Source organism: Egretta garzetta, unplaced genomic scaffold (genome assembly GCF_000687185.1).
Source record: "Egretta garzetta isolate BGI_Z169 unplaced genomic scaffold, ASM68718v1 scaffold768, whole genome shotgun sequence".
NCBI lineage: Eukaryota > Metazoa > Chordata > Aves > Pelecaniformes > Ardeidae > Egretta > Egretta garzetta.
In genome coordinates, this window is record NW_009260594.1 from 368,855 (window position 1) to 382,868 (window position 14,014).

Genomic DNA, 14,014 nt, shown 5'->3' on the forward strand with positions numbered 1-14,014 from the left:
TAAGGACCAAAATAATGAGGAGAAGCACGCAGATGGACTTATAGTAAGTTTAAATCTAATCTTTATCTCCCTTTATTTCTGCAGAACATGTGAACAGAGACCTGAATTTCCACTCATTTTGCAACATACTTCTTCCTTTCTCTAATTTATTGCTTTGAGTGTCTTGTTAAAATTACTGTCGAGTCGTTACCTTCTGAGATTGGCTAACACCCTTGCCTTTAGATAATATAATCATCAGTTTTATCCGGAGTGTCTTAAATGGCAGTGTAAGGACTGAACACTTAGATAAAAATCTGCCATGTGAACAGATGAAAGAAATTATTGGGATAGAAATAGCTTTGTGTTCCACCTGAAGTATCTTTATGTATGAAATAGATCAGCTATCTGTGTGCTTCAAGTAGTTTGTCTTTTCTACAGTGCTGCTCATTTGATGCAAAGTTGTATCTGTTTAAGCAATGTTTCTTCTTTAATATAACTTCTGCATTTTTAATGTAACTTCTGTCATCTTTAGTTTCGGTCACATGTGACTTCTCTTTCCTCATTCTCTTTTTGTCACTTTGAGTACATTTCAGATACTTTTAATAGATTGGTTTCAGTAAAACAACTCTAAAAATCATTGTTTTCATTACAGCTGACAATAATTCCCAAGCTTTATTTGTCTTCCATTATATTCAGCTTTAGCATTATGATTTTTCTGATGTGAATTTTGGAATAAAAATGCACCTACAGACTTTGCTTTCATGCTTATTGCAAACAAGATAAACTATTATCTTGTCGAGAGTCATGTAATTCAGGTCTTAGTGTAATGGAATAGGTTCTGTTGCATGTCCTGGAAAAGAGAGGTTCTGCAGCTAGACGCTACCACAGGCAGAGGTGTATGCACATCAGATCTGCAACTCAGAAATTTCGTGTAGTTATTACAACTTACTATAGTCTGAATTTGATTAGGCACTATTCTAATTGTCTGTGGGCTGGCTTATGCTGGGGAGAAAGGAAGAGTGTTTCTGTAAGAATATATTAATTGATGCATCAGTGATTGTGAAGACTGAATTTTTGATGCTATTGAGGTCAACTTTAGTTTGAGCTAAAGGTCAGGATTTCACTTTAAACTTAGGCAGGAATATGATTGATGTTTGATACCGTGGTGGGATGATGGTCTTGTTGTTTCTATGTTGTTGGTTTTAAGTTGTTGTTAAACTTAGAGTAGGAAACTTTCAGGTCTGCCTTCATCTGTTTCTAAACCATGAAGGCATATCCCAGAATATCTAACAAGAAACTCCAGTTCATGCTGCAGTGTGGAGAATTGTTTAAGGATAAGGTGCAGTTCTGCATACAAAGTCAAGGTTACTTTGGTTTTTTTCTTCCTTTATCACACCAGTGTTACATATTGTTCGTTTCCCTAAAAACTAGAGGAGATAGAGATAGCAATAGCATCCTGTGAATCATAGTATCATCTTGATTTTTAGGTTTCTTAACTCTAAAAATGAGATTGTGAAATATGTGGGACAGGGATATGTGTCAACATGCGTAATTGCACAAGCAGTTGAAATGATGTGTAAGGGATATTGATTTTATGCTGGAATACAGAGTAACAGTATATGCACTGGATTATTCATTTGTATACTAGTTAGTAAACACCACCAAAAATGTAGAAAGCAATTTTTATGCTTTTTTTTTTTTTAAACTGGAGATTTAAAAAAACAGGGAAAAATAGGCTTGCTTTCAATTAAAGAAATGTTGAGCTATATAAAAAAAAAAAATCTTCACTGCTTCACTGATTTTAAATGTAGGGTGTAAAGTTCAGAATAACAGTTAACCAGGAAAGGAGGCAAGAAAGAAGTCTTCCTTTTGTAGGAAAATGGGAGGAGGAAGTTTAAAATGACCCTGTTTCCCTCAGTCTGCAGGCAAATAGAAATTAATAGACTAGAGGGAGGAAAGAACAGTTGGAGACTCTCTTCTTTTTCTAATGCTTTAAATATTGATCTAAAAAGAGGATAGGAATAAAAATACTGACTAAGTTTAAAGGCAAAGTTCATCTAGCTTTTTTAAAAACAGAACTTTTTTTTTTTTAAAGTAGAACTCTGTATTGTATGACCTTCCTGTGCTTGATATTCTTCAACTTAAGCACAGTAGCAAGATTTCCTAGCAAATTGAGGTAAAGATTTTCACAGTTCTGACATAGATCGATGGTTTTAAATTGCAAGATGTTTGGAAAAGGGTTTCAAGTGCCTTTTATCCAACTAACAACCCAGAACAACTTAGAAGTACTGGTTGTGGTATGTAAGCAAATATAACAAACAGTGCTTAGATGATAACAAAATTGCAGGCCAGGGAAGCAAGGCAAAATCATTCTAGTTTGAATTAAAAGACTTGGCAATTTAGATTCTCAAGGAGCATGTTGTATAAAAGCCAAGAACATACACTGAAGTCGGTGACTTTTGTGAGTGTCGAGTTGAATTGGTGCTTCATTATCGAAGTGCCCATGTTCATAAGTACATTGAAATGTCCTCTACTGGAGATGCGCTGAAAACTGTCAGCTTGCATTGGAAAGAGTTTTGGCAATAAAGCTGCTTCGTGGCTGTAAGCATGCTGATGATTCTTGATCTAATTTATGTATTGATTTAGTGTGGTCTGGACAAGTAAATTTTTGAAAAAAAAGGGTTTAAAAATACAGATTACCTATCCTAATTTTTACCAGATAATTTGCATCTAACTTTCCACTCTTTGCATGCAATATTTATTAATGGACATTGGAAGGAATACCAGAAGCTAGAACTTGAAATAAGAATTCTTTATAGGACAATTCAAATCTGTAGCAAACTCAGTTTAGTGTAAAATCTGCATAAAGAATTAGAGTATTACCACTTTGAAAGTATTACTTATGTCTTCAACTGTCAATTTGTGTTTTACTTTCTCTCTCAGGAATTTGCTATCTTGCATTTGAGCATTTCTTGTGCACACAATGTTCTTGCTAGCTATGCTTTATTATTTTTTTTTAATTGAGAAAAAATGTGCTTTTCTTTCTCTTGTCTCAGAGCACTATAAACCCGGTTGACGCAGTATATCAGCCCAGTCCTTTGGAACAGTCAGTGATCAGCACAATGCCTTCCCAAGCAGTTATACCTCCAGGTATGGTGTGCAGAAAGAACCTCAGCAGAAATATTCATCAGCAGAGCAGGATGCAACTGTGGTCTAGATGGAGGGGCTACATAATGGTGGATAGCTTCTGTGTCACATACGCAGTGCAGGTGCACACTGCATTTAGTGGTGCGCACTCACCACAGTGGTGCAAAGGAAGGGAAAGGAACAGGAGGCACAGAGCTTCCCCAGCCATCAGGTGAATCTGCCTCTAGCTCTCTGGATAAGCTGATATATTTTACTTGTTCTAAGTTACTACCTTACATTTCTAATATGCTTTCTTAAAATAAATGAAACTATAATCTTCAGAAAAGACAAATGCTTTCTAGCTAAATAACTGCAATTTTAAAAAATGACATCTTTGCTTAATAATAAAAAAAGATAACAATGATGGAAACATTTTTCTGTCTGAATGGCTTTTACAGAAAAGGATTTAATTTTTGAAGGTGAGGTGAAATAACATGGAATCTCCTTCCCAACAAAAGTATAATTCTCATATTTAAATGTGAATTTTTGGCTAACGTATCAAAATATCCCCTAGAACCTGCTCAGTTGTGCAAGTCAGAGCAGCGACCCTCATCTTTGCCAGTGGGACCTGTAGTAGCATCGCTTGGAAATCAGACTCCAACACCAAATAGTACAGGTGCAGTTCTCCGTAAATGTCTTATTGAAGTGCAAGAAACAAAGCTTGAGTATGTACTGTCTGTAAGCTAATATAATTAGCTATTATATTGGCCTGCATTGTACTGGCCTACATCTTGCTTTTAATCAACACATATTTCAGTGTTGTGTTAAATTCTGCTCTTCCCCCCCCCGCCAATGTGTACATGATACACAGGACTATTACCAGCTTGCTTTCTTGTCTTCATCATTGCAACCTTGCAGTAATTGGCACAAGAACTTTGCAGTTAGTAAATTGTGTCTGGCCTTTTGGTTTTTTTTAATTCATTCCCTCCTCTCCCACTTAATAGCATTCATTGGGCTTTTTAAAACTACAAAGATGCTTTGAAGCAAAAGTTGCTATAATATATATGAAGTTGCTATAATTATCTGTTTAGAACTCTTGTAATATTTTAAGTTGTTTTTTTTAAAACCATAGCTACAAACTTAACATATTTTTTTATTATCTGTCTATGTTGACTGTTACTTCCTGATCAGTTGTATTGATTATGTTGTCCAGTTGTGCTAAAACTCTCTCAATTCTCTCCCAAGTTTTTTTTCTAAGCTTGCATGTAAATGATTTGCTGTTAGTTTATTGCTACCCTTCCTTCCCAGAACGCTAATACATGTGTTAAACAATATTTGCACCAATCTGAAAAATGAAGGATAGCGCTGCTGGCCTTTTCTCCTGCCAGAAAGTTCCTTTTTTCAGTCTTACTCAATGCATCTCATCTTCAGTTAGTTTCTGATGATTGTTGTTTGTGTAAATACCTTAGCTTGCTTAATAACCTCTGTTGTGACTTAGGCTTCCACAAAGGGTCTGTGTCAGTGTTAACCTGGTTTGTCTTTATTGTTATGATTCTTGAAAAATGGTGAGTTAGTGGTGAGACAGGATTCACGTAATCCAATTTAGAAACTGTATTCATTAGCTTTCACAAACTGGCTGGACAGCCAGGCCCAAGTCTTGTGATCAGCTGTATGAGGTTCAAATGGCAACCAGGTGACTACTGGTGTTTCTCAAGGGTTGATACTGGGTCCAATACTGCTTAACATCTCAGATAACCTAGACACAGACCTTGCCAAATCGGGAGAACAATGGATAGGACAGGGCTGTCATTCAGAGGGGCTGTGACCAGCTGGGGATGTAGACTGACAGAAACCTCATGAAGTTTGATGAAGGCAAATGCAAAGTCCTCCACCCACCTACAATGGGTATAGGCCTCAGCCTGCCCTGTTGCATGGGGCTAACTGCAGCTTGGCAGAAGAGGAGGCAGGGGTCCTGGTGAGTAACAAGTGGAACATGAGTCAGGAGCATGCCCTTGTGGTGATGAAGGTTTTGCTGCATACCAGGCTGGATTAGTGAGAGTGTAAAGAACAGCTTAAGAGAAGTGATTGTTCTGCTCTACTTGGGATCTGTAAGACAACATCTTGAATGCTATGTATAATTTTGGGTTCCCCAGTACGAAGACGTGGGCCACCAAGATTAGGAAGCTGGGCCACCAAGATTAGGAAGCTGGGGCCCATGACATACTTGGAGACTGGCAGGACTGGGTTTGTTCAGCCTTAGAAAGATAAAGCTAAAGAGGGATGTTGCTGTTGTCTTCTGGCAACTATTGGGGGGGTATAAAGAAGATAGATCTGGGCTCCTCTTGGAGATGCACAGCAAAAGGCTGAGGCAATCAGTGTAAGTTATGAGAATGGAAATTCCAAGTAGGTATTAATAAATGTTTTGGTTTTGTAATAAGGTGGTTCAAACTTTGGAATAGGTTCTCCAGAAAGATTATGGAATCTTCATCTTGAAGAGATATTTAAAACCTGACTAGAAGTGATCTTGAACAAACTGGTCTAATTTTGAATTTGTCTGAACCTTGAGTGGGGAGTAGACTAGATGATTTCCAGAGATCCCTTCCAACATAAATCATACTATAAATCTATACAAGTTTTCAGTATTGTTGTTTTACCTTTAATCGACAACTTTGGGGAAAACATGTCCTTGTACTTCACTGTTGTTCTGTGTTCTTGATTCTCCTTGTAACTTTTCTTTTGTTATCCGTTAAATGAAGCTCTGTATGAACCTGGCTCATTATTGCTTCTAATTTTGTAAGATCTCGTACCTTCTGAGTTGACATTAATCTTTATTGATTTGAACAATCCTGCTCGTAAGCTAGAAGTGGTGGATTTTGAAAGAATTTGTTTGTTTTTATTAAGACTAACTTTTAATACTCCATAGGAAGTGGGCCATCAGCACCTAGCAGCAGTCTCACTTCTCCAAGCCATGTCAACCTGTCTCCAAATACAGTCCCAGATTTTTCTTACTCAAGCAGTGAGGATGAGTTCTATGATGCTGATGAATTCTATCAGAGCAGTTCTTCCCCAAAGCGATGTATGGAGTAAGTAGCTGAAGAGATGCAGTGCATGCTGAATACAATTTTTATCTACAGGGGCATGGCTTGTCTGCTTGTAGAAGTTAGTTAAGCTAAATAAGGGTATAAGCCACATTGGCTCAAAAAAAAAAAATTTAAGAGATACTACACATTTCAAAGAGGAATTAGCTTGTTTACGCCTTCAGGTGTTATCTTGGACTGCAGGCTTTCCCATGCGTTCAGCCACAGTCCATTTTAAGTTTTCTTAATTAGCGTGCAGCACATATATTAAAGTCTATCAGTAAACTCCTTGTCTATTTATATCTAATTATAATAATTTGGTCTGAATTAGTTCATTGAGAATTGTGAGAGTTTATTACTCTTCTTTAGTTCTTCAGGGTCTGCTGCAGTCCTGACTCGGAGCAGCACGGGAAGTAGTCTGAAACGTCCAGATACTACAGAGTCCCTCAATTCTTCCATGTCTAATGGGACAAATGATGCTGGTAAGTGGACTGCGTGAACTTTCAGTAAGGGGCTCTTGATTGTTAATCTGTATAAACTGTGTCAGTATATGTACGATCATGTATATATGACATGGTAGTTACGGAAAATGGTTTATCTACTGTTTCTTTACTAATGGAAGATTGTAGAATTGTAGGGCTTAAAAACCTTAGTTTTATAAATAAGACCATTTTGATGGCTAATGTATATGCTAATTAAGTATAGTCTGTCTTCAGAGGGTTAGAGAAAAACAAAAGCAATTTGGTCTTTCTAGATCTCTTCGATCCTCCTGATGATCGAGATGATGATGGGGAAGGAGAATCAGTGGAAGAACACAAAAGTGTTATTATGCATCTATTGTCGCAAGTTCGATTAGGAATGGATCTAACAAAGGTAAAATTGCTGATTGTGGGGAAGGGAGGGAGAGTAAACACTGAATTCTGTGTAAATCAGTTCAATGTTAAAGTAATAACTGTATGTTTGTTCTAAGAGCTGCTTAAGCTATGAGCTCTTTAGCATAGTATTTTTTTAATTGGCATTGTTACTAGGAGGGGAAAAATTAATGCAGACTAAATATATCCAACTGCTAAAATCTGTTTGAGATAAGTTTGCTATGGAAAGTAGCTGTTTGTTCTCTTTGAACCTGTTCCTTGGAGTGCCTGTAAAACTGGGGTGAGAGGAATGCTGTATGCAGTAGTAATGTTTCTCCTGTCTTCAGCTTCCTAGAACAAAGATCTACAAGATCCCAGTGTATGGTGACATTCAATAAGACACAAATAAAATAAAAGGGGGAATTAAGCATATAGTGAAATGCTTAACTGGGATCTTGAGTAAGTTGCTTGTGTATTTTAAAACGCTACATGTAGGTCTGGCAAGTAAAGAGTTAGATTTTTCGTGAATGTGATTCATGTTGGTCTCTGTCTTAAGGTTGAATGAACAGTCTTCTGAAGGTGTTGGTCTTTCTAGGCGGCTTGGTTAAAGTCAAACAAGTAATTTCAGACTGAAAAACAGTAGGAGAGATCAGTCCTATAATTAATTTCCTTAGGTGGATGACTTTAACTGTCCAGTCTGGAACTCGCAATAGACACTAAGAAGATAAAACTTTCCTGGAGAAATAGCCAGCAGCTCACAAGAAAACTGTGGAAGGCTTCTGACAGTTCTGAATAGGAATTGATCCAAAGGTTGTCTGTTTTGGCAACTCCTGGAACAGTTGAGAATTACTGATCTCAAGTTATGCTGCCAAGAGGCATCATGGGCATGCATCTTGTCTGCATTACTTTAAAGTCAACAACAGCAGTCAACACTGCTTTCTACAGTGGTCTATACCACACTGAAGCAGACAGCAGATCCACAAGAATGGAACCTGCAAATTCTGTTGGGGAAGAAAAGTAGTAGGGAAGAGATTAACCTTCCTCTTGATAAAGAGGATGTGACTACATGGAATAAGATTTTGACTATAATTGAAAATTGGCAGCATACATATAGATGAGATGAAATAATCAGTGTTACTGTAATTAAGAACAGCTTTTGATAAGCTCAGCCATGTAGTTGGATGTGCTCTAAGTGGGACTAGAATATACATAAGACAAGAGATGGTTCCTCTTAAATCTTTGGTTTTATAGAAATGCCAACTGACCTGCATATATCAGAACTCATTGGCAAGTTTGAGAACACGGTCCGCTTACAGGCACGTGAAGCCATGGGGACTTTGTGTGCCATTTACAGTTAGTATGTAGAATGCTTTTGTGCAGGATGTTGAAGTATCTTGACCTATAAGAGGTTTTTTTTCTTCACCCAGGTGGTTCTTCCAACTTTTATCCTGGAAAGAAGATCACTGTTGGAAATGTATGCTGACTTTTTTGCACATCCGGACTTATTTGTCAGGTATTTGATTTTTAAAGTAGAGCATTAACTGGTTCTGATATTGTTTATGGCCTTTGTGGACTGCCAAAAATAACTTGGTAGTTTAGAAGAATATTGCTTGGGTTTTGATCTAAGCTTGAAAAATAGTCAAAATAGTTAAACTTCTAGTTTTAAAACAACCAAACATCCAAAAAGCTTTCCTATACTTGAGGTACCTGCTTGTATTTCATTTTGCCTGTACTTCTTTTGTCTTTTTTGGCTCATGTAGCATTAGTGACCAGAAGGATCCAAAGGAACGGATGGTTCAAGTGGTTAAATGGTACCTCTCAGCTTTTCATGCAGGAAGAAAAGGGTCAGTTGCTAAAAAGCCTTACAATCCCATTTTGGGCGAGATCTTCCGATGTCATTGGGTATTACCAGGCACTGAAAGTGAAGATGATACGGTTAGTCTCTTGTGGTATGTTTTTTGGTGCCTAGAGTGCATGCGAGTAATTCCCAAAGCTTTATTAATTTACTGGCTGAAATGGCTTATGCTATGTTTAAGTAGCAAAATCGACAAACTATGGTGATTTCTTAACTGATTTCCCCCTTCTTCCTTTTCTTTGGACAGAAGTTTGAAATATCTTGCATAACAAAATTTGAGTTATTTAGTTTTTTAAGAACTATTTGACATCTTGAAAATGTTCTTTTTTCCCTGCACAGTTTCATAGCACTGAGTATGAATCCCTTTCTTTCCAAAGTTCTGATTTTTTTTTTTAAAATAATTTCTTGAAACCCTTGTGTTTTTAACAGTGGGGTTTCTTTTCCTCGCTTACAACCTAGAAAGCGGCGCAGTTTCTCCAGTATATTTAATTCTCCTTTTAAAATCTTTTTGTAGACTTCTGAAGTTCGGATTCTGAGCTTGGATAATATTTTAGTTGTACATCCATGTCTGGCCACTACTCTTCCTTTTGTACTTCATCGGAGCATGTCTGGTGAAGTGAAGGACACAGTAGCAGCAGGGCCACTCTCATAATCTGAAATCATCTACCAGTGTATGAGCTTTTCTCTTACTTGCCTAAGTTTCAGTGGGACTCACAGATTAATCAGATTTACGTACGTGAACCGTACACAGTGCCCCACTGACTCTAGAGAAAAGCTCTAACACTTGCAGTGCAGCCTGGTGTGGGGGTTTCTTCTTGTTGTGGGGTTTTTTTTGTTTGGTTTTTTTTAACACCTCATTTAGGCTTCTCACCTTGGGAAGTTGCAAATGGTGATGTGGGAGGTGCTGTTGTGAGAGACTTCATGTCGCCTCAGTGTAGTGTATCTAAACACATGATTGTTTAGATATAAACCATGTGTTTTTCCTATTTAATTTGCTTCTCCTGTCCCCCCACCCCCCAGTTAGTTTGCTCAAAACTTTCTCTTGTTTCTGAGGTGAATGTTTGGACTCCTGTTTGCTGGCATAAAGACAATACTGTATTTGCGCTTCCATTGATTCTCATGATGAATCACACTTCTTGTGATTTGCCACAGGAAATGAATGTTGGTTTATGGTTTTGTGATAGATATACTCTGCTTGATTATTAATATGCGTATCAGACTTTATCAGAAGCAAAAATGAAAATTATTTCTGCCACCCATTTCTTATTAGTTAATAAGAAATTAAGTGGATTTAAATATTACTTTGTAACTGGGTTTATACATGACTCTTTCATTTTAGCTGTTGTATTTGGGGGCATCTCCCCAAATATATTTATACCCAATTTATATTTAAAAACAAGAGAGTAGAAGCTGCATAGTTTCAGGAAGCATCATCGTTTCAGGAGTAAGGAGTTATTCCCTGTCAAATTAGCAAACTGGCAAATATGTTAAAATCGCTGCAATACATTTTTAGAAGCCTTTAAACTTGGAAGCAACTTCTTTTGGAAGCATCCAGTGTTTTGTAAGCACTGTCAGTGATGACAAAATTTTCTCTACTGTCATACAGGAGCCAGTTTCAGAAGGACCAGTTCCTTGGGTCAGTAAAAGCAGCGTAACGTTTGTGGCAGAGCAGGTCTCTCATCATCCTCCAAGTAAGTTGACAATAACTTTGCTAATGGAGATGGCAACAGTAAAGTCAGCTCTTGGTTTAAATCTTGGATTTACATTTTCTCTCCAAGTTTAAAAGCTGAAGGTTTTCTCTATAAACTGTGTTTGTGAGAAACAAATTGCAAACTCCGTTGCCACATAAGTATGAGGCACTTTGAGATATTTCGTGGTGAATGAATTTGGGAACAGAATTAATGTTTTGTGCTGCTATTTTTAATACCTTTTTCTTCAGTTTCAGCATTTTATGCAGAGTGTTTTAGCAAGAGGATACAGTTCAATGCTCACATATGGACCAAGTCAAAGTTCTTGGGAATGTCTATTGGGGTTCATAACATCGGGCAAGGTATGTGTGCATGAATTTAACAATAGAAGAGAAACAAACATTCTGCAACTAAATTTTTTCCAGAAATTATTTGAAGTCATCCTATTAAACATAAGGAATGTTTGATTTTATGTAATTTCAGCTTATGTATCTAGGAACCAAGTGATTCCTTCTGCACGCTTCATGTGCTGAAAACACTTAGGACCCAGTTTTTCATGTAAACACAACTCTGCCTGCCTGCGCTTAGAAGCTAGGCATTCTCAGCAACTAAATAATGCTCTTCGCCTTTCCTTTTGATGGTACCTGTTTTTAGTGAATTATTTCAGGAGATTGTTATGAAAAGTTTTGTAGAGGTTTTTAAAATATGTCTTTATTTTTCTTTGATAGGGTGTGTCACATGCCTAGATTATGATGAACACTATATTTTGACCTTTCCTAATGGTTATGGAAGGCAAGTAAATGCTCTATTCAGTATTTCCATTTTTTTAATGCCTTGTAGTATTTCATGCTTAATATTTATCAGTTAAAAGATTGTAAATATATACATATATTTATAATTACAGGTCTATTCTCACTGTGCCATGGATAGAACTTGGTGGAGAATGCAGTATTAATTGCTCAAAGACAGGTTATAATGCTTCCATCGTCTTCCACACTAAACCATTTTATGGAGGAAAGAAGCACAGAATTACAGCTGAAATTTTGTAAGCAGGTTTCTTCAGTTAATCTCGCTTTTTCTCTACTTAAATTCCGACAGTGTTTTTTCAAAACAGTCAGGAGTGTAAAATACTGGAACAGCTTTTCTCATGATTACCTGTCACGGGATGCCATTTTATAGCCAAGAGTTGTGAGAGGAAACCTGCATCCTACCTTGTCCTTCTCCAAAACGTTCTCAGCTGTTGGCAGAGAGAAATTTAAATTTTCACTCCTGAATTATCCGAAATGTCATCATTATTTCTCCCAAAAATAAAAATACTGAAGCAAGCCTTGTAACACTGCTGTCCGTAGCATGTCCTTAAAGCTCTGCTGCCAACTTTTACATATTTATTTATACCCATGGTTTGGTGGCTTTTGGTTAGGCCCTGTGCCCAGAGCATAGAATTCAGTGGAGATGCTCATCTGATTTGGAGATCTGCTGTAATGTCAGTAAGTGATGCTGACAAAATGAGGGAGCTGCGTAACTTGGTTTTAAATCGCCTCTCAACACACATTGATAGACGTCATCTGTGAACTAGTGTTGTGTTTCCCGGTAGTCTGGGGGAAAAGCTTTGAGTTTGCGAAACCTTTTTAAGCTTAAACTTATCCCTAAATCTGTTTCAAAAGCCTGTAACTAGTTTCCTAAACTCTAAATGCAGATACAGCCCTAAGGCAAGACCTGTCTTATCCTGGAACAGCACTTCCTTTTCAGGTTTATCCAGTGGAACTAATTCATGCAAAGCTAGTAAACAGAACCCTCATCTTTTCTGTATTGGTGATGGACATTTTAAGGGCTGATATAAATCGGACTGTACAGCAACTACAATAAAGTTTTGATCCTTCAGGGTCTTTCAGTTACTCTAATACAACTGAGAAATGGCTGTTTATTTCTGTTTAGTTCTCCTAATGACAAGAAACCCTTCTGCTCAATTGAAGGAGAATGGAATGGTGTCATGTACGCAAAATACACAACAGGGGTAAAGCACCTTTTTTCTTTTTTTAATCAGAAATGGAAGATTGTGCTTAAAAAGTTTTGTTTGTTTGTTGTTGGTTTTTAAAGCAAATATTAATAGTTGGGAACTCCTATGAAGCTGTCCAAAAGATCACAAGAATGCTGAATTCAGGATAAATGTCCTGAATTTACTTTGTTAATTTATTATTATGGTAACCTGATCTTTATAGAAAGAACAGAATCTAAAGCATGACGGGTTTTCATATATTACCTGACAACCAGTGTACTAGAGTGTGAGGGTATATAAATTTAAAATCTGGATAAAGAACTGATTTTTTTTTTTTTTAAACTCTCTAGGAGAATGCTGTCTTTATAGATACCAAGAAAATGCCTACAATTAAGAAGAAGGTAAGAAAACTGGAGGACCAAGACGACTTTGAGTCTCGCTGGTAAGAACTTCAGTTAAATGGGCAAACTAAGACTTCTTTTTTTTAGTTACTCGAGTTTGCAGTACACAGTCTGCCTAATGGTACACTTAATCCATTCGCTGCGTGGACAAACTGTGCTCTTTATTAGTCTTTGCTGGGGGACTGAGCCAAGGTACAGCAGGTTGGGGCGCTCGGGGGGGAAGGGGAGACTGGTTGTTCTCTGTCACATCCTCGTTGGGACCAAATGTTCCAGGGAGGGCCAGAGCGCTTGCTACAGCCTCCTCACGCCTGGCACTGGACAGTGCAGTTCTGGTGGTTTAATATATATTGGGGTTCTCTGCCCTTTTGATAAAGTGAGGCCTACTTTATGTCAAATATTGATGAGTAGTAGCCAGTAGTAAGTAAGTTTCTACAACCTATTAGCACTGTGCTTCTATAAAGCAGTCTCCATTCAAATTTCTTTTTTAAGCTTATGGAAAGATGTAACCTACAACTTAAAAATTAGAGACATCGATGCAGCCACAGCTGCAAAGCACGCGCTTGAAGAAAGACAAAGAGCTGAAGCCAGAGCCAGAAAGGAGAACGAGACCTCATGGGAAACAAGGGTGAGCTTTATTTGAACAGTGCCCTCTAACCTGTAGCATTTGTTCCTTTCCAATTGGGTCATGAAAAGCTTACATCTGATTATACCCTTTCTTCTAGTTATTCCATGAAGATGGAGAATGCTGGGTTTATGATGAGCCACTATTGAAACGACTTGCTGCCAGTAAACATTAAGTGGGTTATAAAACCAGAAAGCATTCGAGCCTTGGCTTAGCAAAGTTTACATCTGATACCAAGGTAGTCATCAGTTATCACGTACGTACCGTTTGGAGAACCTGACCCCTCCAACTACAGTGGTTCCTATCTCAGGGATACTGGACTTACTGATGCAGATAAGCAATTAAATGAAACAAGAAACGTCTTGGCTGTGCAGTAACTTGTATTGGACTCCGCTAGACTGGTAGTGTATTTGGGCTTC

The 14,014-nt window shown here is 37.6% G+C and overlaps 1 protein-coding gene across 3 annotated transcripts in view; it reads left to right on the forward strand.

Moving 5' to 3' along the window:
* Window positions 1–13,957, forward strand: part of OSBPL9 (oxysterol binding protein like 9) — a 53,383-nt gene extending 39,426 nt beyond the window's left edge. For 2 of the 3 annotated variants that reach the window (XM_009644633.2, XM_035900202.1), the window contains 16 exons: window positions 5–43; window positions 3,036–3,129; window positions 3,680–3,781; window positions 6,029–6,188; window positions 6,552–6,664; window positions 6,937–7,055; window positions 8,461–8,546; window positions 8,794–8,968; window positions 10,495–10,579; window positions 10,828–10,938; window positions 11,305–11,368; window positions 11,481–11,621; window positions 12,512–12,590; window positions 12,923–13,014; window positions 13,463–13,598; window positions 13,696–13,957. In XM_009644633.2, the coding sequence (XP_009642928.1) occupies window positions 5–43; window positions 3,036–3,129; window positions 3,680–3,781; window positions 6,029–6,188; window positions 6,552–6,664; window positions 6,937–7,055; window positions 8,461–8,546; window positions 8,794–8,968; window positions 10,495–10,579; window positions 10,828–10,938; window positions 11,305–11,368; window positions 11,481–11,621; window positions 12,512–12,590; window positions 12,923–13,014; window positions 13,463–13,598; window positions 13,696–13,770 (1,671 nt within the window). In that variant the 3' untranslated portion in view covers window positions 13,771–13,957. The remainder of the gene's footprint in view (window positions 1–4; window positions 44–3,035; window positions 3,130–3,679; window positions 3,782–6,028; window positions 6,189–6,551; window positions 6,665–6,936; window positions 7,056–8,460; window positions 8,547–8,793; window positions 8,969–10,494; window positions 10,580–10,827; window positions 10,939–11,304; window positions 11,369–11,480; window positions 11,622–12,511; window positions 12,591–12,922; window positions 13,015–13,462; window positions 13,599–13,695) is intronic. The other variant, XM_009644634.2, reaches the window with a different exon arrangement.
* Window positions 13,958–14,014: the final 57 nt, after the last annotated feature.